The following is a 24981-nucleotide window of genomic DNA, read 5'->3' on the forward strand; positions in this document are numbered from 1 at the left end:
AGAACTTCTGCATTGTACAGAATGCACATCCTATATGGAACATGCAGAGACATAAAACTGACATTTGTAAGGTACAGTAGTAGTAGGTTCAGTAGCAGTAGGTTTATTATTGTGGGTAATGAGAGCACAGGTGGACATTGTAATAAGCAATTAGATATTCTGCTCCATTTGCTTCTTTACTTATATTTCCTTAAGAAGGCTGCAATATAGGAGGTTGGAAGCAAATAGAAATGTCCATTATCATTATAAAAAGTAGGTTAATTATAAGCTAAAGATGCCTTTATACAGAATCTTTATAAATTGCAATACTGAAACAATGTTACCTGCAGAGATTTTTCCAATAAGTCACTGGTATCATTTCTTTTACCGTCAGAGGCCAGCAAGTGTTGTGCCTGGCAGTAATAATTAATGCCAAGATCACACCAAAGATTAGATGTGGACTGAAGCTTCAATGCACGACCATAACACCTACAAAAAACAAACATCACCTAATCAGCCAATGTGCCTTCCCATTAATGACATACTATTAAACTATTTGCACATGATGCTTAAGGTGGTTACCTACACAAGGTACATCCCAAACGCACTGCTCCATATTTTTTTAACTAACTTTAATGACCCATAACGGATGACGGATGACACCATACTGCTAGTTCAAATTAATGGGACGTAAGTGGTCTCCTGGCACTAGAAGAGATCTTAGGCTTGGTTCATAGTTTAGGCGTGTGCGACGGATCGCAAGGCGTTGCGTGCGCCTGTCGCCTGAGCAATCTGTGGACTTCAGACCGCTCGCGACGGGGAGGTGTGGTGGAGGCGTGGCCGTGACAAGGCTGGTTCGCCCTCATTGACTGAACAACTCACATGACACGGCCATCGTGCGAAAAAGACAAAATAATTTGTGTTTTAAAAAATCTACTGCAACGTCGCCTTTCCTCGCGTGCGCAGTCGCGCAGTAAGGCCGGCCCCGTAGATATACTGCATTTTATTAGAGCCGCACACGCCGTCACTCGCAAAAAAGCACAATCCAAGCTGCTGTTTTTTTTCCACCATTTAATATGTGCACCAATACAATCCACACAATGATAAGTAATTAGCCAAGTTGACGATTGATCCGTTCTCCTGTGATCGATCAGCGAAGATTCGGTCAAAAGATGCAAAGTTCTGTGGGGAAGATCATGTGACCAGGCAGTCACTAGATACAATTGGTGCACTGCTAGAGAGAGGGCGGGGCTCAAAAAGGGGTGCACCAGAGCCTGTTTTAGAAGAGGAAGGGGATGTGACTTTATAAATGGTTGCTATAGAAACAAAAAATGCTTGTTACATTATAATACATTAAAAATGTAATTCAGAGTAGTTTTTAAAAAAATGCTACAATTATTTTCTCATAGTACAGAACGAATGTATTTGAATTTTTTTTAAAACACACGTGTAGGATATTGCTTGGTATGTAAATTTATGGAATAGCACCGCTTAGCAAGTATGGCCATATTGGTTTCTTGAGATCAGAAAGTGAAAAAAGGTAATATGGTGCGATGTCATACAACATATAAAGATTTTCCACGGCCAGGTTGAGTTCGTGAACAATGCTATCCCTGCTACACTCACGCAAGCATTATAAATACCAGGACAGGTACAGTATTGGCACTTTCTTTCTACGCTACTGTTTAAATTGTCTAAATAATAATGTAACATGAACAAAGTGTGATTCACTTTACAGCAGTTACACTTCAGTCTGAAAGTTTATAGGTTAGTAAGGTCATGCAAATTCATAACAGCTTTATTACATGTACTTGTAATGATATCCCGTAATGAGACAATCCAAGAGGGCAAATTTGATTTGTGAATATTTCTATATTGTTACCGTAGAATTGAAGCAGGGGATCCCCGGAGCTGAACCCCGTTGATTTTGGCTCTTTGGACTCCCTGCATCCGGAGATAATTACCTCCGCAGGGGGTGCTGGTAGCAGCTCTGGCACATAATGACTGCTTTTTAAAGCTCCCGGACCCTGCGGGCCAATAGGAAGCCGTGACGTCATCCGCTTCGGCTTCCTATGAGTCCATGCGGGGCGGAAGTTTTACATTTGCAGGAGATACCGGCACCCCCTAGGGATGTAAGTGTGTCCGGAAGCAGGGGGGCCCCGGAGCTGAGATTAATGGGGTTCAGCTCCGGAGACCCCCTGCTTCAATACTATGTTACAAAAATACAAATCTGCAAATAAATTGGCTGCTTGGATTGCTCCTTTAACGCATGCTAAACTATTGTTCCCATCTCGCATGCTGTAATGTGGGGACTGGATAGTTCTGCGCTGGTCCCACATACAGATGTGGCAACACTTACTGTCCCCAGCACTGCAGAAAAACAAGCAAAAGAATGCAGCGCCGTGGACAGTGCATGCTGCAATCACACTGAGGGGGTCCATGCTACTGAAGGGGACCCTCCTGCCACGTTCGGTAACGCGATCACGCATGGCAGACAGGCTCACTACATCTGTACACTGAGCTATTACATTTGCTTGCATTCTGTGTTTATAGAGATTAGAGTTTTAAAGAAACAAGGCTGGTATCTGATCTCATGGCGGCACTGAGCTAATTTCACAATACTACACGACCAGAATAAGCTGAAATGGCAGTCACAAGAGAATCTTTTTTTTGTTTTTTTTAATACACAATTTTATACCCCCATGATCTCCTTTCGCTAGTGTACTAGTCAGCATAGTATGCCGAAGGCTTCCAAGTCAAATATAATAGTAATGAGTTTTATTAAAATATCCACGTAGAAAAAATAAAACCAAAAAGCAGCAAGGGGCTAAGCACATACACCTGTCTGCACAGCTATTAATTATATTTATTGAACAAAGCCTAACTATGTAAAAAAAAAAAAAAAACTGGAATTGTCAAAGTGGATGAATGAGAATCATGGCTGGGGGACCTGTAATGTATTGCAAAGAAAATATGAGTTTGTAGCAGACCCCTCCTATACTTAATAGCCCAGACAGACAGAACATGGTTTATACCTTCCTCCTAGTTCCAAGATCTCAGATTTGCTCAGAAGTTGCCTGTCCTCATTTCGACCGACCAAGATGCCTAGGACATTCACTTTGACTTTGGACGGCGAGACTGCATGCAAACACGTACAAGCATCTCCTAGCAGCTTCCACAGGCACAACAGGTCAGGGCGGTGCTGAACAGCTCTGGAAATCAATCATTGGAAATTAAACTATGTGCAGTGTCTGCAAGTGATACAAAATATACAAATGTATTGCTGCACTACAATTGTATGCAATACTGTATGGTACGCAGTGGGCACTACAAGTCTCTGCACCAAAGAACTTGCTTAAATGTGTACCTTTTTTTTTTTTTGCAAATGACATTCTTGGATTTCTACTTGGGCTATATTATGTCAAGAATATAAAAGAAAAATCAAGCAACATTAAAGGGGCATTGAACATCTGTGGCCAAAGCAACTTAGTACCTGGGGAGATTCAACTGCTGTGTATTAATTCTGCTATTGCTCTATTAAACCCCACAGAAGATAAAGTTTACATTTATTGCCATCAACCCGACTCTCCATGTTTGAGCAATAGTACAAACACATTTGATCAAAAGAAGCAGGTTAAGAAAACTAAATAACTAGGATAGCTTAAGTGTCAATTGGGCCTCAACTGTACAATTGTTGTCATGCGGTCTACTACCAGTTCAAGTATTTCAGGGGGAAAGTCTCAAGCACACATTAAGTTATGGTCAGTAAAAAAAGTGACAGAAGTAGTTGGATTTGCACTACCCGGCTAATGCAAGATCCAACCAACACATTTTATATGAGAGGGGTAACTGTGATCATACTGTACCAACCGAGTGAGAAATTCTACAGCTTTTTCTATGATATCAACCGCCTTTCCGTCCAAGAAGTCTGCAAGAGCACTTTTTGCCAACATTAGATAACACTCCCCTAAACCTGAAAGAAAAAGGAAAAGTGCCACTTAATCACAATTTTAATATACAGTTATACTTCATACTGTTCAGAACTCGTTTTTGAAGGAGAAAATGCAAGTTCTGTGGGCTACTTTTCCATTAGGAACCCTCACTTTTTTTATTGATCTGTAAAGGCACACACTTTCCAGTTCACATTATATATTGGATTCAGCAGTAACAAATGTAGAACTGGCTGCTCTGCCTTAAGACTATGAAGCTTATTTCTAAAACACAAAAAAGGGCGCAACAGGGGATACAAAACAAAAAAGCAAAATCAATTATAATGCAAAATTATTTAATAAAGTCACAGACATAATAACGTAAAAATGACATAGGGGAAAGATCCCATAGATCTATACATCCACTGGTGATGGGTGCAACGGATGAGTGGATGTATAGATCTATGTGATTTTGTGGGGGGGTTGAGTGAGAGTTGGGTAAGTGACAGAAGGTGAGGGCGAGAGGAGAGAGAGGGGGAGGGAGTGAGGAAAAGAGGGAGTAAGAGTGAGACGCAGGGGAGAGAAATACATGCAAGGTGAGAGGGGGTGAGTGAGGAAAGAGGCCCTCGACTTAACTCTAGTCCTGGGCCCTGCTGATGTGGGGCTGAAACATTCCCTTGTATTGCCTCTTTTCTTATGTAAAAAAACCTCAAGTGAATTGCCTTTCTTCATAATTCAGACCGTCCATCCTCTTTAATTCAGTGACTGGCTCTTCTCTACACTTTTTCCAGCCCCATAATATATTTTTTTTATGGAGCTGTGTCCAAAACTGTACTTCATATTCAAGGTGTGGTCTTACCAAGGATGTATATATACAGTGCCAAAAATATGCCATTCTCCCTTACCTCCATAACCCGTTTTATGCATGATAATATCCTATCAGGCTTTGCAGCCACTGCCTGACATAAAGCACTATTGTTAAGCCTGCTGCCTACACGCATTTTTAAACCTTTCTCAATCAAGGATATACTTAATTTTGTCCCATTTAAAATGATAAAAACATGGAATCCCCTCTCCCAATTACAATAATACAGTACTCCCCAAAACCCCTGAAAACTATTAAAAATGTTAGTTATTCTGATGACTGATCTCAAAACCCGTGTACATTAATTACACTGTAGGGCCACACAGACAAATAAAGCAATGCTCCGTCTCCCCCCCCCCCCCAAAAAAAAACCAAGATAGCATAAGTAACAAATCTACATATATTTTAATCTAGACAAAAGCTGGCCACTACAGTACCTACACACACACACACACACACACACGTTCATGGTCTTTACAATACCTTTTAACGCCGGCACATATTCGCCAGACTTGCGTATGATTTGCTGGTATTCAGTTACGGCCTGTTTATATGTCCCCAGGATCTGCTTGATAGATGCCATTTTATATATGCTGTATATGGAGTCTGGGTTTAGTTCACTGGCTTTAGCAAATGACTTCAATGCTGTCGTGTAACCACCTCTGCTCAAATAGGCTTCCCCTAAACACTCCCAGCAGTTCGAATCCTTGGGATCTGCTCTCAGAGCTGCATGCAAGCTAATCATAAGAGAAAGAGACAGCAGTTAAATCTGCAGTAAAACAGCTGGCAATTACCAGTAGGCTTTGACCACTTAAGGAATACATGAGGAGTTTGTATGAAACCAGTAGCCTAGATAGCTACTGTACTTTAAAGACTTTTCATATTTAAGACCAAAAGACAGATTGTAAATGTCCTGCACATTAACAAACACATACTGATTATATCAAGGGCTCATACAAAACCACAGAAAGAATACTGCAGTAATCTGAGCCGAGTTAGGGAGCAAACTCCCTAAACATTCACCATGACAGCATTTGATGAGGAAAGACAGCAGCGTTTCAAAAAGCATGTGGCTGTACACGTGCAAGCATCCAATATACAGATGCAGCGGCCGTTCTTCGAACACTTCACGCGTTGTATACCTCGGAGTACGCATGTCATGGCGCGGGATTTCTTCCTAACGTAACGCCTTAAAACGTGAGTGCAGAAAATGGCATTTTAGTGTTAAACACTGAAATTGACACAGTAGTACAGTACTGTACACATTACAATTTATTCATTTCTGCCACGGATACGAAGCAGAATCCATGAAATTCAAACAAAGCAACCGCGATAAATACGTGTGCCTGGGGCGATTGGCCGCGTTAAGGCCGCGTGGAGTACAGCAGAGCACACGAAAATGGCCCTGTGATTTGTTCGAATAACGGCCGCTGCATCTGTACCAGTGCACAAGCAGGTTGTGAAGTCAACATGTGAAAGGACTGGGTGGTTGCTGTAATCAATTATTTATTGTCGTCATACTTGATTAAAAATCCTTCGAGTTGGAAGTCTGAAAGCCACTTCTTATGAGGATTTTGTGGATAGATACCGTGCACTACAAAACTGGAACAGTCTACAGGATACTCTCACAGCCGCCACCAGTCTAAGCTCTTTCAAAACTAAAGCTGTTTCACATTTTCATCTGGTCTGTAACTATTACATACGCCTATTATATATTATTATATATATTATCTCTTACTGTGCATGCAATGTCTTGTATATAATGTATAACCCTGCTCACTTAATGTAACTATGTATTTGTAACCATACTGTATATCTGTCATCATAACTCTGTGCCCAGGAAATACTTGAAAACGAGAGGTAACTCTCAATGTATTACTTCCTGGTAAAACATTTTATAAATAAATAACAGGAATAATACAGCAATTTGACAGGGCCAGTTGGTATTTTATGAGCATTAAATAATGACCCCAGAAATATCCAAAAACAATACATTCCAATGAATTGCCAAGTCGACCCATAAATTAGTTTGCAGTATTTTGTCTGTGTACTAGTAAAATCTGAGAATAAGGTGTTTTATTATAACAATATATGAGATGGGACTCAAACTTTGGCCAAAAGGGAACACAACTCTACAATATAAAGTTAAGTGTAAGTTAAAGAATTGAAGTTGATTTCTTCTATCAATTGAAAGGGAATAAAAATCTAATTAACTACCTGGTATGAGCTGAATGGCAAACCCCTCCCTTAAAGCTGCAGTTCAGTCAATATCCTGCATGTGTGTTTTTTTTAATAAATCAGTTCTGTAGTAAGAAAAAATACTTTTAGCATTTTCTGTTTTTAAAAAAACAACTTTGAAAGACCAATTTTCTTGTATTCTATTTTAACAGCAATTTACTAAGGCACTGCCTCTTCATGTCCTGTCACACCCCTTTGTCAGCCCTGCCCTCCCTCTAGCACATGTCAGTGCAGTAGTGCTCATGAATATTCATGAGCTTCCACTGACTGACAAGCAGATTATAAACAAATCCCAGCTTTTAATATGTCACCAAATTTCGACCTATCAATACATGGAGAAAGAATTGACTGGCAGCTATACAGTTCTATAGGTAATTAGAGATTGCACACATGAAACTATTGAAGTAAAAAAATAAATGTGTAAAACAAAAAAAAAAAAGACTGAACTGCAGCTTTGATTGTTAGTCAAGTAACTGTGTTTTAGAGTATTTAAGACCATCTATCTCGGCTGTGTGTAACATCAAAGTGTCACATTTAAAGTGTCTGTTGAGTTTATTGTGGAGTTGAAATAGGAGGTGAAGATTTGAGGAAGATCTGGACTCTGCACAACAACTTTGCAACTGTGAGAACTTTACTTTCTAAAAGCTGTGATTCTTTGTACCCTTTCTATCCTCCAATAACTGGGAAGTCTCTCCTCCTGCATCTCACTATGCCCTCCCTACTGCCTTTTCTGTTTACCGTTTCCTCACTCCTTTGTGAACGTCTCTATTCTCTCAAACTTCCCCACTCCACCATTATTTATACACCTCTCTCCCAACAACTTCTTTACCCCTTAATAAAAAACACCCACACAAATCCTCTATTCACACCCTCTATCTACTCCTTCCTGCTGCTGGGGATCTCCCCTAAGTCTGAACCCAGACATACACACCTGGTCTCACCCATGCCACCCTGCCATCTCTTCCCCTGCTAATGGTGTTAAACTTCTCATTTAATACTGACTAACCTTAAAACTTGCCCCACAAATCAAGCATCCAAATAGCCTGCACTCATGGCTATTGTCCCACAGTCACTTATACCACCCATTGTGAATTGTGACCAAGCACAGCCATCTACTGCACTTATTCCCTCTTCTGCTGTCTCTGTCTCTAAGTTTCCCATCATACCTAAGCTCTTCGGGGCAGGTATTTCCTTTCCTATTGTCTGATTTTTCTGCACTTATTGTATTATTATAATTCCCTGTACGGCAGTCTTTGTGAAGCGCCGAGTACACTTTTGGCGCTATATAAATAAAGACATACGATACAAGTTAATAGCGCTGACCTCTCCTAGTACTGAAATAAATTGGTGCCAAACAACTATTTCTTAACACAAACACAATTACATTTTTTACTTGTTGTTTCCATGGTAACCAAATATTTTGGAATGTATTTACAATCTTTTCAATGATAACACAGTTCTTGAGTCATTGAATTTCCATAGAAATGTTCAGTTACTTATGTCAGTAATAATGAGGCCATTATCACCAGATAAAAATCAACACAAGGAGGACCTGATAAAAAAATACATTAAAAAAAAAAAAGGGTACGTATATATGTATTTTGTTCTTTCAAAAAGGATCAAAAACTTTTACCATTCAGGGTAATGGCATTTTTCTCTAAGCAACTGCCCCTTTTAATGAATGAAATGAAGGTAGGTATACAGATGTAATGTCTATCGACTTGAGGATGAATAGCCTTACTCTGCCACTGCTTTGGAATGCTGACCAGCCTTCAAGTAGAAGAGGCCCCGTCTAAGCCAGGCCCATTTTGCTGACCCAGCACTTGCTCTCTCTGTTACGCTTGATAAAATAGCCAAAGCTGTATCCTGTGGGGGGGGGGGGGGAGAAAAAGGCAATATAGGTTATAACACTTACTCGTACACTTTGCACATATAATGGTAGTTGGGAGTGATCCACTGATTGTTTTATTAATTTATATACCATGTAGAGCCTCTATCAAAGCATATTGCACCTTAGTTAACCCTTCTGGCAGCAACAGGATAAACTATTTGTAGATGGCTTTTTGGGGTTCAAAGTTCAGATTCACTGAAGAAGCCATTTAAGGGGTTAATTTTGCAAGCTCTGCGAAAATGCCCAGATAGTGATTCACACCGTGCAAAATGAAACATCTTTGCTTGGTGCTAGTGGGAGTACACTAGAGTGAGGGTGTCAAGTCCCACTGTACAAACAGCACATATACAACCTTGTATTCATGAATATATGCTTTGTGTTTGGTTACAACAAATGGTTCCTTATAGTAACAAGATCTGAATTTGTAGTTAGAAAAGGCCGTGCTGGAGGAATATTACCTTAGAGCAGATGAGAAACATCTAACCAAAAACACTGTTTTCCATCTATAACCTGTGGCATCTAGCCTATACTAACTGAAGTTTGGGATTGAAAAACAATGCCCCGAGAATAAACATCTTGGAAGTGTGAGAAACCGGTGTCGGAAACCTGTATTTTCACACAAAAAGGATCTTATGGAATTCTCAGAGCTTACGAAGCAGCATTGAATCTGAAGAACAAAAGAACATCATTTCATTTTCACTCTGCGCCAAGAGTTTTCTGCATTTGAAATGCAGCTATAGAATAGAAAGGGGCCGCTCCTTCTGCACGCTTATTCCCCCCCCCCCATTTTACATGGTATAGTAGAGTGTCCGATTGCACGTCTCTAACTTTTTCACATTGTTAATGGATATTTAAACCTTAACTGCTGTTTGGTTGCCCGCACTGGTTGCGTCTTTATTACTTATAAAAGGCTGTGTGTAGAGAGACGCTACAGGGACCAGGAGAAAGGCCGTGTGTAGAGAGACACTACAGGGACTAGGAGAAGGGCCGTGTGTAGAGAGACGCTACAGGGACCAGGAGAAGGGCCGTGTGTAGAGAGACGCTACAGGGACCAGGAGAAGGGCTGTGGTTAGAGAGACGCTACAGGGACCAGGAGAAGGGCTGTGTGTAGAGAGACGCTACAGGGACCAGGAGAAGGGCTGTGTGTAGAGAGACGCTACAGGGACCAGGAGAAGGTCTGTGTGTAGAGAGACGCTACAGAGACCAGGAGAAGAGCTGTGTGTAGAGAAATGCTACAGGGACCAGGAGAAGGACTGTGTGTAGAGAAATGCTACAGGGACCAGGAGAAGGTCTGTGTGTAGAGAGACGCTACAGGGACCAGGAGAAGGGCTGTGTGTAGAGAGACGCTACAGGAACCAGGAGAAGGGCTGTGTGTAGAGACGCTACAGGGACCAGGAGAAGGGCTGTGTGTAGAGAGACGCTACAGGGACCAGGAGAAAGGCTGTGTGTAGAGAGACGCTACAGGGACCAGGAGAAGAGCTGTGTGTAGAGAAATGCTACAGGGACCAGGAGAAGGGCTGTGTGTAGAGAAATGCCACAGGGACCAGGAGAAGGGCTGTGTGTAGAGAGACGCTACAGGGACCAGAAGAAGGTCTGTGTGTAGAGAGACGCCACAGGGACCCGGAGAAGGTCTGTGTGTAGAGAGACACTACAGGGACCAGGAGAAGGACTGTGTGTAGAGAGACGCTACAGGGACCAGGAGAAGAGCTGTGTGTAGAGAAATGCTACAGGGACCAGGAGAAGGGCTGTGTGTAGAGAAATGCCACAGGGACCAGGAGAAGGGCTGTGTGTAGAGAGACGCTACAGGGACCAGAAGAAGGTCTGTGTGTAGAGAGACGCCACAGGGACCCGGAGAAGGTCTGTGTGTGTAGAGAGACGCTACAGTTACCAGGAGAAGAGCTGTGTGTAGAGAAATGCTACAAGGACCAGGAGAAGAGCTGAGTGTAGCTTGAGGCGCTACAGGGACCAGGAGAAGGGCTGTGTGTAGAGAAATGTTACAGGGACCAGGAGAAGAGCTGTGAGTAGCTTGAGGCGCTACAGGGACCAGGAGAAGGGCTGTGTGTAGAGAAATGTTACAGGGACCAGGAGAAGAGCTGTGAGTAGCTTGAGGCGCTACAGGGACCAGGAGAAGGGCTGCGTGTAGAGACGCTACAAGCAGTAGGAGAAGGGCTGTGTACAGCTTATGGTGCTAGTCCAGTTAAGATTAAAGTATGTTATCACTGGCTGAAGCTGAGATAGGGATTATTTTAATAATTTTGCAGATTAAGACAGTTTTTAATTGATATAATAAAATACGTTTTGTTTTGTTTGGTTGTGCTGGGACAACATTTTTCTTTATTATATCTATTTTTGTTACTACGGTGCTGTGTAACTTGTTCTATAAGGTTGCAATCGTGCTTTGAAGTACACCATATTCACGTAAATGTCAAGGCAGCCATGTTCTAGGGCAGGGGGGCTCAACTCCGGTCGTCAAGCCCCACCCCAACAGGTCAGGTTTTCAGGATATCCCTGCTTCAGTACAGGTGGCTCAATCAGTCCCAGATTCAGCACAGGTGGCTCAATCGAAGACTGAGCCTCTGATTGAACCATCTGTGCTGAAGCTAGTATATTCTGAAAACCTCACCTGAGGGGTGTGGGGGGGTCTTGAGGACTGGAGTTGAGCACCCCTGTTCTAGGGGAAACTGCCCCTTTAAAGGGAGAACAGACACACAAGGACTTCTTCACAATGGTAAAAAGATTTTAGTTGAGACAGAGTAAAATAAATTGTTTTCGTAATAAACGTTTGTATGAAAGTATATACACACAAAAACCTTTCAAAACATACTATGGCATGTCTGTATTTCTCTAAGTTCATGGTCCTAAAATAACTGGGGGATGATTTTTTTCTTAAGCATAATTTTTTTTAAAAGTCAGGTGATTTGGTTTGTAGCAAAGGAGACAGTAAGTATGTGCAGGGCAATCTTGCAGTAAAAATTCTATACCAAAGTGTTTTTTGTAAAAAAAAAAAAAAAAAAAAAAAGGGATGTACAGCTTAAACCCGTTATAGCGCGGTCCTCGGGGGCCACTCTCCCAGCATTCCCAGAGCCGGTGGGGCAGCGGCAACAGCACGCAGCACTTACCCGACATCTGGCAGCTCTTCTCCCTGTCTCTGCTTCCTGCTTCTGCTTCCGTCTTGCGAGAGCAAGCTCAGAGACAGTGTGTCTCTGTGTGTGTGTGTGTGTGTGTGTGTGTCAGTGTGTGTGTGTGTGTGTGTGTCAGTCTGTGTCAGTGTGTGTGTGTGTCAGTGTGTGTGTGTGTGTCAGTCTGTGTCAGTGTGTGTGTCAGTGTGTGTGTGTCAGTGTGTGTGTGTGTGTCAGTGTGTGTGTGTCGGTGTGTGTGTGTCGGTGTGTGTGTGTGTGTGTGTCAGTGTGTGTGTGTGTGTCAGTGTGTGTGTGTGTGTCAGTGTGTGTGTGTGTGTCAGTCTGTGTCAGTGTGTGTCAGTGTGTGTCAGTGTGTGTGTCAGTGTGTGTGTGTCGGTGTGTGTGTGTCAGTGTATGTGTGTCGGTGTGTGTGTCGGTGTGTGTGTCGGTGTGTGTGTGTCGGTGTGTGTGTGTCGGTGTGTGTGTGTCGGTGTGTGTGTGTGTCGGTGTGTGTGTGTCGGTGTGTGTGTGTCGGTGTGTGTGTGTGTGTCGGTGTGTGTGTGTGTGTCGGTGTGTGTGTGTCGGTGTGTGTGTGTCGGTGTGTGTGTGTCGGTGTGTGTGTGTCGGTGTGTGTGAGTGTGCTGCGAGTAGTGTTGCGAGCGTGTGCAGTGTGCTGCGAGCGTGTGCAGTGTGCTGCGAGCGTGTGCAGTGTGCTGCGAGCGTGTGCAGTGTGCTGCGAGCGTGTGCAGTGTGCTGCGAGCGTGTGCAGTGTGCTGCGAGCGTGTGCAGTGTGCTGCGAGCGTGTGCAGTGTGCTGCGAGCGTGTGCAGTGTGCTGCGAGCGTGTGCAGTGAGTGTGTGCAGTGTGCAGTGAGTGTGTGCAGTGAGTGTGTGCAGTGAGTGTGTGCAGTGTGCAGTGAGTGTGTGCAGTGAGTGTGTGCAGTGTGGTGTGAGTGTGTGCAGTGTGGTGTGAGTGTGTGCAGTGAGTGTGTGCAGTGAGTGTATGCAGTGTGTGCAGTGTGCTGTTAGTGTATGTATTTTTTAAAGTTGGGGTCCACGCTCAAACCGCGTTATAAGCGAATCCGCGTTATTGCGGATCGCGCTATAACGGGGTTGAGCTGTATTAGTGTTACTATGTGTAAGAGAATGGATACATTGAGAAATAAGATACAAAAGTATCAGTATATGGAATATTACATGGTTTAGGCGAGGGTACAAGACTTCATGAGAGGAACTGAACAGAAAGAATCAAACTGCGGCAGCAAGCAATTCCTGAGGCAATTTGTGAGCCCATCATTACTAATAAATCTCCTGGAGACAAAAAGGGGAGATATTCAGGTTGCTTAGTTATGAAACCACTTCAAGTGTTCAAGTGGATCCAAGTGCAGAGAAAGGATTGTAATACCATGTCACCCAGCTCCACACTTAGATCAACCGCTGCTGCACCCGATTCTCCATCCTTTCCATCCAGTTCAAACGCCTTCCTATAGCAGCCGCGAGCTCTGCTTTTATCACCGGCTACTTCCTTGTAGTAATGACCCAAATAGCAAAACACTTTGGACAGATACGTGTCCAGTTTGGCAGCCTGCAAAGCAAAAAAAAAAAACAACAATAAGAGAAATCAAGTTTTAGTAGTGTGTGCTGTATAAATGAAAACCCTAGTACTCAACACATAACCTAATATAGCCCATGGGTTTATGAGAGAATGTGTGGGTTTGCAGCCACCATGATTTCTACTATGCAAGTTAGTCACTTTAATGGGCAAGTCAGTTTTCCTTTATAATTGGGAAAAGTGGAAAGAACAAGACATTCATCTTGGGGCAGCTTTAAAAGGTTGCAATTTTCCTTGTGCACAGTTTGATGGAGATTATGGAGACGCAGGATTTAGGGGTTTATAATAGCTCCCAAGTTGTAATTGCCAAACCACGCAGTTTGGCATGTTCACAAGAAATGGAAGGAAAATGGGAGGAAAAACAGTATTCTCTATTGCTCAACAGTTCTTCTAAACTGTGTCTATAAAAAGTGACAACCCACACTGTTTAACAGTCAGTCTGCCTGGTTTGTTACTTGCTTTAGAATCAGAATGACCTGAGGTGGTGCTAACCCAATACCCCAGTCGGACTTATAGGTTTTGCTCTCTCAGCCAAACCCATATTTCAGGCTCTAGGTATAACTCGCAATACCAATCTCAGTAACTTTACCGGTAACGATCTCTGGAACCAGAGGGTGGAGGGGGTACCCGGGCCTGAAAATAGGGAGGATTAGGGAGGATTTGGCTAGGTGTGTCCCACTGGTTGCCACCTTGATGTTGCTCAGGTACATAGGAAAATAGCAGTAATTAAGGAACAAAAGAAAGAAGAAAAAAAACTCCAAGGTAAGTCAGAAACAGTTACCTTCAAAAACTGGGTAATGGCCTTTGTTTTTGCTCTCCTGGTCTCTTCACTCATAAACCAATAGGTCAGCCCAAGATAATAGTAATATTGTGCCGTATCTGGTTTGTTTTCAATAGCGCTTTGAAAACTAGAGCAAAATAATTAAGCAATGTGGTTATGTAAGGGCTTCATAAACAGTTGCATGCACATTCATTATAAACCCTCGTTCATACATTCTTTCTTGTTTGAAGACGCACTTAATTGGCTCAAACACTGGTGTTTTTCTGCACAAGCTTTCAAGGCAACAAAAGGTCTCTCTTGGGTGACTGACATTTTTCATGAGAATTTTAGCAGCAATTTAATGCAGGAGATTTTGAGAACAGATTGTAAGAAAACTCTTTTGATCAGAACTGTTTTTTGTAGTTGCTATTTGAGCAAAAAAAAGTCTCCTTTTTTCTGTTCATTTTCATTTTGAATAGCTCATTTAGCTTGATACCCTTTTGATATATTTGACCACGAAAAAAAGAAAGTTTAATGCATAGTGTTCCTGTATAATCTATGTACCACCATGTATTTCTGTCAAACAGAACTACTGTATGCGAGTCAGGCTTTGATTTAAACAAATAATTCACAGCAAATTGTTGGCAAAGAAACACACACTACAGGCATACCCCGCATTAACATACACAATGGGACCGGAGCATGTATGTAAAGCGAAAATGTACTTAAAGTGAAGCACTACCTTTTTTTCACTTATTAATGCATGTACTGTACTGCAATCGTCATATACGTGCATAACTGATGTAAATAACGCATGTGTAACAGGCTCTATAGTCTCCCCGCTTGCGCACAGCTTCGGTACAGGTAGGGAGCCGGTATTGCTGTTCAGGACGTGCTGACAGGCACATGCGTGAGCTGCCATGTGCCTATTGGGCGACATGTACTTACTCGCGAGTGTACTTAAAGTGAGTGTCCTTAAAGTGGGGTATGCCTGTATACAAAATCAAGCATAACTGCAGTACCATGTTGGGTGTACTAAATACTGTATCACAATTCTTCATGACATGACCATCCACCGCCTGCAGATAGATCAGAAAAGGTGACGTGGAGCAAAAAGTGGTTCACCGGCGATCAGTAGAAATAATTTAATATTTAAAGCTGGGATTCACCAAGCTCTGATAAGGGGTGTCAGAGCGCGATCTCACGTTAAACTGCATTGACTTTGAATGGCATTCAACGCGTAATTGAGCGCCGATACCCCTTATCGGAGATTAGTGAATACTCCCATGTGTCTATAAAAGAGACTTTACCATGTAACATTTATGATACAAGGCATTTCGTTTATGTCGGAGTTTCGTGCAGTTTTACTTTACTCTCTGTTGCATGAACTACAATTGTAAGAGTGTGTTTTCCACGTACTTTTTGAGCTCCTTAAGATTGAAACCTTCATTGGAGAAGCTGGAGGGTCGTTGTATGTAATAATTGTTGATAAAATGTACTGTATGTTTAAAACACAGCAGCACATCATAAAGTATGCATCAGAAGAAAATTCATCATCACATCTGTAATAATTATGCATCTACATGCATCAAGAAATGTATCATTGCCTTCAATGGTGTAAACTCTTCTTTCATGGCTAAGCCCTGAAAACATCTAGGGGGTTATTCATTAAGCTGCGATAGTCCCCAGATCAGCACTATTACAACTTAAAGCAGAAGTACAGGTTGCATTGCTTGTTTTAGTTATTTTATATAGGAATGAAGCAGGGGGTCTCCGGAGCTGAACCCCATTCATTTAGAGTCGCTCAGTCAGTAAAGACCCTGGATGATAACAATGACACTGACTTTTGAAGCAGGGGAGCTGGTTCATATCCCAATGCCAGCTCCATGTGACCTTGGGCAAGACACTTTATCTTCCTGTGTCTCACTAACATTAAATTGTAAGCTCTACGGAAAAGGGACTTATTGTACCTGAAAAATTCTAGATACAGTGTTACATTCCCTATTAACACTATATAGGGGGAGAAAAGATCACAGATATAAGATTTACTACTTACCTTTTTTCGGCTTCCATGTAGTTCTTTTGAATATAATGAAGCTGACCCTCAAGAAGATGCGTTTCTGCCAGTTGGGGGTGGGACAGTGCAAGTTCTTTTGAAATCTAAGAAAGAGGTAGGAGAAGCTACATGGAACCGACACCGCAATAAACACAAAGTAGACTGTCATGCTAATGTTTTGGGAATTTAAAAGATCCAAAAAAACACATTAAAAAACTTCAGTCCAAAAGCCCAATTATGAATCACTAAATCAGATGGGCCTTATTTACTGAGCGTTGCTAAGGCACCTTGTGGGTCGTTCAAGTAAATGCAAGGTGCCTTGCCACTTAGCTTTACTCCATTAACATGGCCCTAAATATGCTAATATTCTATATAGCATATGCTATATCAGGCCTGCACAACACACGGCCCGCGGCCCGCCTGCACTCATTGTGCGGCCCGCAGCGGCTTTTCCCGTCCTCCTCCCTCCCGAGCCCGCTTTCACCCGTCTGCAAGATGGCTCTCCCCCTCCTCTCCCGTCCGCGAGCCCGCTCTACCGCCCGTGAGCCCGCTCTCCCCCTCCTCCTCCCCCTCGAGTCTGCTCTCAGGACTGCACGCTCTATGCGTGTGGCACTTCCTGTGCCCACTGCTTGCGAGTGTGCTATTCCTGCCTGCTCTGCCGCCGTGATGTGAGGTGTAGGGGGGAGAGTAAGGTGAGGTGCAGGGGGGGGGGGAAGGTGAGGTGCAGGGGGGAGAGCGAGGGGAGGTGTAGGGGGAGTGATGTGAGGTGCAGGGCGAGTGATGTGAGGTGCAGGGGGAGTGATGTGAGGTGCAGGGGGAGTGATGTGAGGTGCAGGGGGAGTGATGTGAGGTGCAGGGGGAGTGATGTGAGGTGCAGGGGGTGATGTGAGGTGCAGGGGGGGTGATGTGAGGTGCAGGTGGGAGAGTGAGGTGAGGTGCAGGTGGGAGAGTGGTGCGGGGCAGGGGGGTGATGTGAGGTGCAGGGGGGGTGAGGTGTAGTGGGGTGAGGTGTAGTGGGATGAGGTGTAGTGGGATGAGGTGTAGTGGGATGAGGTGTAGTGGGATGAGGTGTAGTGGGATGAGGTGCAGGGGGGGTGATGTGAGGTGCAGGGGGGGTGATATGAGGTGCAGGGGGGGTGAGGTGCAGGGGGGATGATGTGAGGTGAGGTGCAGGGGGGAGAGTGAGGTGAGGTGAGGTGCATGGGGGTGAGGTGCAGGGGGATGGGATGTGTGTGGTCTGCAGGGGGGTATTGTGTGTTATGTGGATGGGGAGTATTATGTATGGGTGAGGGGGAGAGATGGGGGTGTGAGATAGAGGGCGAGTCTCGCAAAGGTTGATGATGAGGGGTGCAGGGGGAGATATGAGGGGTGCTGGGGGAGATATATGAAGATGAGGGGTGCTGGGGCAGATATATGAGGATGATGAGGGGTGCTGGTGGAGATTAATGAGGGATGTTGGAGGAGATATGATGATGATGATGATGATGATGATGATGATGATGATGATGATGATGATGATGATGATGAGAGGTGCTGGGGGAGATATGATGATGATGATGATTTTACCCGTGTGGCCCGAATCTGTTTTCCTTGGAGCAGTTCGGCCCTTCTCGCTTTACAAGTTGTACAGGCCTGTGCTATATATGCACTGCTTTTGTTAGGGGTAGTTCTCAAATCATATGACAATACGTTCTGAGCTCTATTGTTCTATTTTACTGAAGAATTGTTAAAGGAGTTAAAACTAGTTCGATAAAACCTTTCGAGCTAAACTGGGGCCTGGGCAGTTTTCTGTCCTGGCTATTATCACTTAAAGAAAAATCAGGCACAGTATTTTGTAGTAAAGGCATTTGATGTGATCTCTGCCAGAGGGGCCTGCAAGAGCATTGAGTTAATTAAGTCAAATAACTCTACAGTAGTCAATGTCCTTTACTAGACAGCTTGCTAGATTCTGCAAGAGATTCATGAAATATATCAAAATCAACACAAATTAATTGTGTGCGTTTATATATATATTTTATACTAATGTGGCACTAGTGTCGGGATACCCTTGATGAAGGTCCCCCTGGGGCTGAAACGTCGGGTCTGGGTATGATATACAGTAGATATATTAATAAAGTAACATCTATTATTTGTTCTATAATAATTGTGCTTGTATTTATTTCAATTTGAAATGTTAAAACAAACACACGTAAAATATTCCGATTTATATATATTAAAAAAAAAAAAAAGAAGAAAATAAACCTTTGAAGCATGGTCCACTGAGCCTTTCTTCAGATACGCTTGGCCTTTGAGCGCACACAGTTCTGGATCATTATCTGCATTGGAAATCTAGAAAGGAGTAAAAAAATCGGCCCCACACATTAAACACGGCCCCACACATAAAACAAAAGCTGGATAATGCTGTGATAATATTGTAGATGTCCCCCGCACTGGGAGAATGGGAAGCTAGACAAATAGAACAACCAGTGGCAGATTAAAAAATCTGCAGCCCACAGGCACTTACCTTGGTACTGCCCTGGCCACCGCCTCCTCCTGCATCGTCGCGGCATCAAACGACGCTGCGACATCACATGGTCTCACATTGCCCTGGCAACATGACGTCGCCGTCATTTGATGCCACGGCGCTGAAGGAGGGGGCCGGCGGCCCAGGTGGCACCAAGGTAAGTGCCTATGGGCGGTGGATTTTACCTGATATGTGGGACCGCTCCTTATTGGGGAAACCGAAAGAACCGAATGCACTTGGGAGTGTTCAAAACTGCAGGGGTTAAAACATACCTGTTCAATAGTTTTTATTGCCTCCTCAGCATAGTCCGTCCCAGTGCCTTCCACTAAAGCTTCAGCCTTCAGGTGCAAAGTTATATTCATCTGTGCATTGGTCCCCCGTGGTAAATTATCCTGCATTAAAGCTTTAATTGCTGTAGGGATAAGAGTTTGGATGTTATTCCATTTGTACTTAAACATATTTTGTACAACATTTAAAATAATACACTTTAGAACATGCAGTGTTTCAAATGCCTTCACAGGAACCAAAAAAAGACAAAAGCACTACTTTCCAGCAGGTAGAAATGGTCAAAAAGCAGGGAGAGCATTCCCAAAGTGAAAAATAAAGCTAATTTATTAGCAGCATGGAAACATACAGCATACACAGGCAAAAAAGCCTCCACCAAATTCAAATGCCTTCACTTTCCCCTTATTCTTCACAAAAAAAAAGGGGGGGGGGGGAGTGGAAGGGGCGCCGAGCAGGCACATCTTAAGTGAAACTTCTTTGTCTTTTGTCACATAAATTGTATTTGTGATGGTGATTTTAATTACAAATCAAAACACAATTTCAGTGCCAAAACGCAAAGAAGTTTGACTTAGAACGCATTTTAGCAATTTTCAACTGAATTCAGTGTGTGTGTGTGTGTGTGTGTGTGTGTGTGTGTGTGTGTGTGTGTGTGTGTGTGTGTGTGTGTGTGTGGTGTCAGTCAGTGTATGAGCTTAAGTAGAGGAGCATGAAGTGTGTGGAAAGAGGGCAAGCAGCCTCTGTGCGTGTGAGGGGGTGGCGAGGGGGGACTTGGTGCATGGCCAGGCTTTCACAGCCGCTGGTACAGCTGTGAAAGCAATGAGCGGATGAGCAGCCTTCGACTGTGGGTGTGACGCGGCGAACACACTATATGCGCATGTGCACATGCTCATTAAGATGTACGGGCGTGTGCATGCACATGGTATGCGATTGTGCGCATGCCCATTGTCAGCCGTTAGGGGCACGAGGGTAGTTGTGCGCATGCACAGTATGCGATTCGCTTGAATTGCTGTATTGTGAATGTAGGGAGGCGACTATTGGGTTCTGCGCATGCGGGTCACGGCACATAACCTCCTCTTCTGCGCTGTATAGTGTTAACCTTGGTGCGGCCTGGAATGGTGTTTTTTTGTGCATGCGAGAGCGCGACGGGCATGCACCCATTAGGAGCGTGACGTCAACCGCGTTACAGTTTTTCGTTACAAGGTAAGGATGTTTTCCCATGAAAACCCAGTAGTTGCCAGAAAAGAAGTTTCACTTCAAAAAGTCAGGTCTGCAACCCTGCTTTTCCCCATTATCTCTTAGCATACAGAGCTTCCACTGTAGCCAGGGATTCTGGGTAATGACATGCAAATTAGCACACAGTGCTCATAGAGGAGAGAAATTATTTATAAGTTGAGTTGTGTGACGTAGAAATCATTGAAATTGGGTGTAGCCTTGCCTCAAGCAAACACTATGCGCTATTAATAATGGCTTGTTTACTTTCGGGAGCAAATCCCCAAACCTCTCACCTTGGTCACAGGATGAAATAGCCTCGGCCTGTTTGTGTATTTTCAGTTGTGCCTGTGCCAGATAATACCATGCAAACGGGCAGGAGTTCACCTTCTGCAGCCCTAACAATACAAGCAAGGAATAACTCAAACGGGTCATTTACCACATGGAAGAAACAACAAATGTACATATTCTGACTCAAGGGAGCAAATATAATGTTTTCTGGGTATTCTAAACTTTAACAACAGGACCGTGGTTCCTCATTTCTCATTATTACTGGATTTGAGTAAAACAGTTGAGTTGACGTAGCCTACCATTTCTGCATAAAAAGGTGGCCTGGCTTATTAGGTTCGTTATGACAGAAGGCCTCACCTTTACTTTTTTTTTTTAGCTCTTTCCTATGACAAAACAGGAAGCTTCCACCAACCCGGTTATCATCTTGAGTGCTAGAGAAGCACAAGATGCAGGCTGCAGAGTACTGATGGGATAAATCTATAATGAATATCCTGAAGCAACAAGACAAAGCTTAGATAAAGGAGATGGTGAGACTTTACCTTGAGATAAATGTTTAGTAGCCACTTCATACTTTTTGTCATGCAGAGCTTGGATGCCCATACCAATGAGCCCCGGGCCACTCAAGGGCTCCAACTCCACAAGCCTGCTGTAACAATGGAAAGCCTCTTCACTAGCGACTCCTACAATGGAAAAATGTACTTTATTATAAAGCAACAACATTATTAGGAGACGGAATTGCGGATTTCGCAGCTATTTGTAGTTTTCCTGCGTCAGAAACTGCAGTTTGGGGGAACGGTTCCGGTACCGTAAAAAATAAAACAAAATCTCCCAAATTAGGGTTTGCTGCATTAACCTTCTGAGTCCTGGAGGGGCTGCAGCACCAGCACCAGTGCCCCTCCGGCAGTCACGACCATGAGATCCCTCTGTCACGGATGATGGAACTTGCCTCGTCCTCCTTTTACTATAAGATCACCTGTGGAGCGCAGAACGCTAGCTCCCCTACAAAAACGAACATGTGGGTGATGTAGCTACTATGTCATGGGACCCCTGGAGTGCTAGACCACATGACATAGTGACTACGTCCTGCGGCATCCAAAGGATTAACCTAGAGGAGATTGCGTTCACCGCTCCGCTCCAAATTGTCCCGTATGTGGTCTTGAACAGCTCGTTAGTAAAAAAATAACAATTGCTATATAATTAAATATATTGCTACTACTCAGAAATGTTTTGTTTTCCTCTGCATTGTAATGGCAGTTTCTAAAGGAAGATATAGACCTTTTATTCATGACTGCAAGGTCTGCAGTCACACACATAGTATTGATTGCGCAAAGCGCTACTACACTAGAAGTACAGATGTAGTCAACTTTACTACACCCGCTGACATGCACCCAGGGGTGAAAGTGTGATAGCCCAGCCTCGCTCTCGCGTGCAGCAGGTTCAAAACAATGGCGGCTTCTCCCGATGGTGTGTTGTGCACGTCCCGCTGCAGCACACCAGAGGGTGCAATAACGCTGGCTACATCTATATTTCTATGACGAGCAGCAAAAAAACAAACAATAAAACATGGGTATACATTTATACATGTTCGCTAGTTTTTTTATATTGTTTCAGCTTATCAAAAATAGTATGTATGCATGCAACAGAGTTTTGTAAAAAAAAAAAAAGTTATTGACAAAACTTGTGTGTTTCTACAGGTGAAAAGGCACTCAATTTATTTACTAGGTCATTAACCATGTATAAGTCCACACGATTTTTGATTTAGAGGGTATTTTTTTCCATACTACCTAAACCAGGGGTCCATTAGGGATGATCCGCAGTACCCCTTACCTTTGGGGGGCCCTCGTTTCCCGAGATACAACCAGCTTTATCCAAAATTACGTGTCCGGTTGACACTATAGGCCACGGGGGTCAGGCTTGCATAGGGTGACCATTCGTACTGGTTTTACCGGGACATGTCCCGTTTTTTTGTGTCCTGTCCCGGTTTTAAGTCGTCCCGGTTTTTGTCCCTGGTCCCGGTATTGCGGGGCAGCGGCGGTGAGGAGAATGCGGCGCGGTAAGTATTTTATGCTGCCGGGGGCGGGACTTAGAATGCCGCCGGGCAGCAGGAGATTGGATGGAGGATGCGGGCGGGGCTTTGAATACCGGGCCGCAGGGGATTGGCTTAAGGTAAGAGGATGCCCCCCCCCCCCCCGACACTCCAGCCCCTTCGGCCCTTCCCCGGCTCTCCCTCCCCAAAACTCCTCCCCCCAGCACTCGGTCACCAGTTCTCCCTTCGGTCCCGGCAACCCCCCATGTCCCCGGCACTCCGGCCCTCCCCCTCGGTCCTCCTTCCGGTCCCGGCACTCCGGCCCTCCCCCACCCGGTCCCCGGCTCTCCGGCCCTCCCCCCCGGTCCCCGGCACTCCGGCCCTCTTTCCGGTCCCGGCCCTCCCCCAACCGGTCCCCGGCTCTCCGGGGGGGGAAAGACACATGGGAGATAGGTGGGGGGAGATACGCAAGGGAGATGCAGGGGGGGGAGAAACATGGGAGATGCAGGGGGGGACACATGGGAGATGCAGGGGGGGACACATGGGAGATGCAGGGGGGCACATGGGAGATGCATGGGGGGGGCACATGGGAGATGATGGGGGGGGGCACATGACATGGGAGATGATGGGGGGGGGCACATGACATGGGAGATGCAGGGGAGGGGGACACATGGGAGATGCAGGCGAGGGGGACACATGGGAGATGCAGGCGAGGAGGACACATGGGAGATGCAGGGGAGGGGGACACATGGGAGATGCAGGGGAGGGGGACACATGGGAGATGCAGGGGAGGGGGACACATGGGAGATGCAGGGGAGGGGGACACATGGGAGATGCAGGGGAGGGGGACACATGGGAGATGCAGGGGAGGGGGACACATGGGAGATGCAGGGGAGGGGGACACATGGGAGATGCAGGGGAGGGGGACACATGGGAGATGCAGGGGAGGGGGGACACATGGGAGATGCAGGGGAGGGGGGACACATGGGAGATGCAGGGGAGGGGGACACATGGGAGATGCAGGGGAGGGGGGACACATGGGAGATGCAGGGGAGGGGGGACACATGGGAGATGCAGGGGAGGGGGACACATGGGAGATGCAGGGGGGGGGAGAGAGATGGGAGATGCAGGGGGGGGAGAGAGATGGGAGATGCTGGGCGGGAGAGAGAGAGATGGGAGATGCGGGGGGAGGGTATATGGGGATGATGATGATGATGATTTTACCTGTGCGGCCCAATTTTTTTAAAATATGTATGGGGGGTGGGGGTCTTTAAAAATGTATTGGGGCGGCAAGGGTCTTTTTAATATGTATTGGCGGGGCGGGTATTTTTATTATGTATTGCGGGGTGGGGTTTTTGGTATGTATTTTGAGGGGGGATTGTGTGAGCAGAGTGTGGTAATTGATGTAAGGTAGGGGCAAGTGAGAGGGGGAGTAAGACACAGGGGAGATAAATACATGCGAGGCGGGAGGGGGGAGAGGGAGTGAGACGGAGGGGAGAGATAAATACATGCGAGGCGGGAGGGGGGAGAGTGAGTGAGACGGAGGGGAGAGATAAATACATGCGAGGCGGGAGGGGGGAGAGTGAGTGAGACGGAGGGGAGATAAATACATGCGAGGCGGGAGGGGGGGAGAGTGAGTGAGACGGAGGGGAGATAAATACATGCGAGGCGGGAGGGGGGGAGAGTGAGTGAGACGGAGGGGAGATAAATACATGCGAGGCGGGAGGGGGGAGAGCGATTGAGACGGAGGGGAGATAAATACATGCGAGGCGGGAGGGGAGGAGAGTGAGTGAGACGGAGGGGAGATAAATACATGCGAGGCGGGAGGGGGGGAGAGTGAGTGAGACGGAGGGGAGATAAATACATGCGAGGCGGGAGGCGAGCGAGTGAGACGGAGGGGAGATAAATACATGCGAGGCGGGAGGGGAGGAGAGCGAGTGAGACACGGGAGATAAATACATGCGAGGCGGGAGGGGGGAGAGTGAGTGAGACGGAGGGGAGATAAATACATGCGAGGCGGGAGGGGAGGAGAGTGAGTGAGACGGAGGGGAGATAAATACATGCGAGGCGGGAGGGGGGAGAGTGAGTGAGACGGAGGGGAGACAAATACATGCGAGGCGGGGGGGGGGAGCGAGTGAGACGGAGGGGAGATAAATACATGCGACGCGGGGGGGAGAGCGAGTGAGACACGGGAGATAAATACATGCGAGGCGGGAGGGG

General features: G+C 45.1%; 1 protein-coding gene across 1 annotated transcript in view; it reads right to left on the bottom strand.

The window, feature by feature from the left end:
* The window catches only part of SKIC3 (SKI3 subunit of superkiller complex), a 102078-nt gene that overhangs the window by 54122 nt on the left and 22975 nt on the right, over nucleotides 1-24981 (bottom strand). Inside the window, exons 9-20 of the mRNA XM_075593258.1 lie at nucleotides 21275-21415; nucleotides 20741-20842; nucleotides 19223-19362; nucleotides 18689-18775; nucleotides 16448-16551; nucleotides 14413-14539; nucleotides 13425-13604; nucleotides 8753-8877; nucleotides 5257-5510; nucleotides 3850-3952; nucleotides 3015-3191; nucleotides 324-468 (exon numbers count right to left, since the gene is read on the bottom strand). Of these exons, the coding sequence (XP_075449373.1) occupies nucleotides 324-468; nucleotides 3015-3191; nucleotides 3850-3952; nucleotides 5257-5510; nucleotides 8753-8877; nucleotides 13425-13604; nucleotides 14413-14539; nucleotides 16448-16551; nucleotides 18689-18775; nucleotides 19223-19362; nucleotides 20741-20842; nucleotides 21275-21415 (1685 nt within the window). The remainder of the gene's footprint in view (nucleotides 1-323; nucleotides 469-3014; nucleotides 3192-3849; nucleotides 3953-5256; nucleotides 5511-8752; nucleotides 8878-13424; nucleotides 13605-14412; nucleotides 14540-16447; nucleotides 16552-18688; nucleotides 18776-19222; nucleotides 19363-20740; nucleotides 20843-21274; nucleotides 21416-24981) is intronic.

Source organism: Ascaphus truei, chromosome 1, assembly GCF_040206685.1.
Source record: "Ascaphus truei isolate aAscTru1 chromosome 1, aAscTru1.hap1, whole genome shotgun sequence".
NCBI lineage: Eukaryota > Metazoa > Chordata > Amphibia > Anura > Ascaphidae > Ascaphus > Ascaphus truei.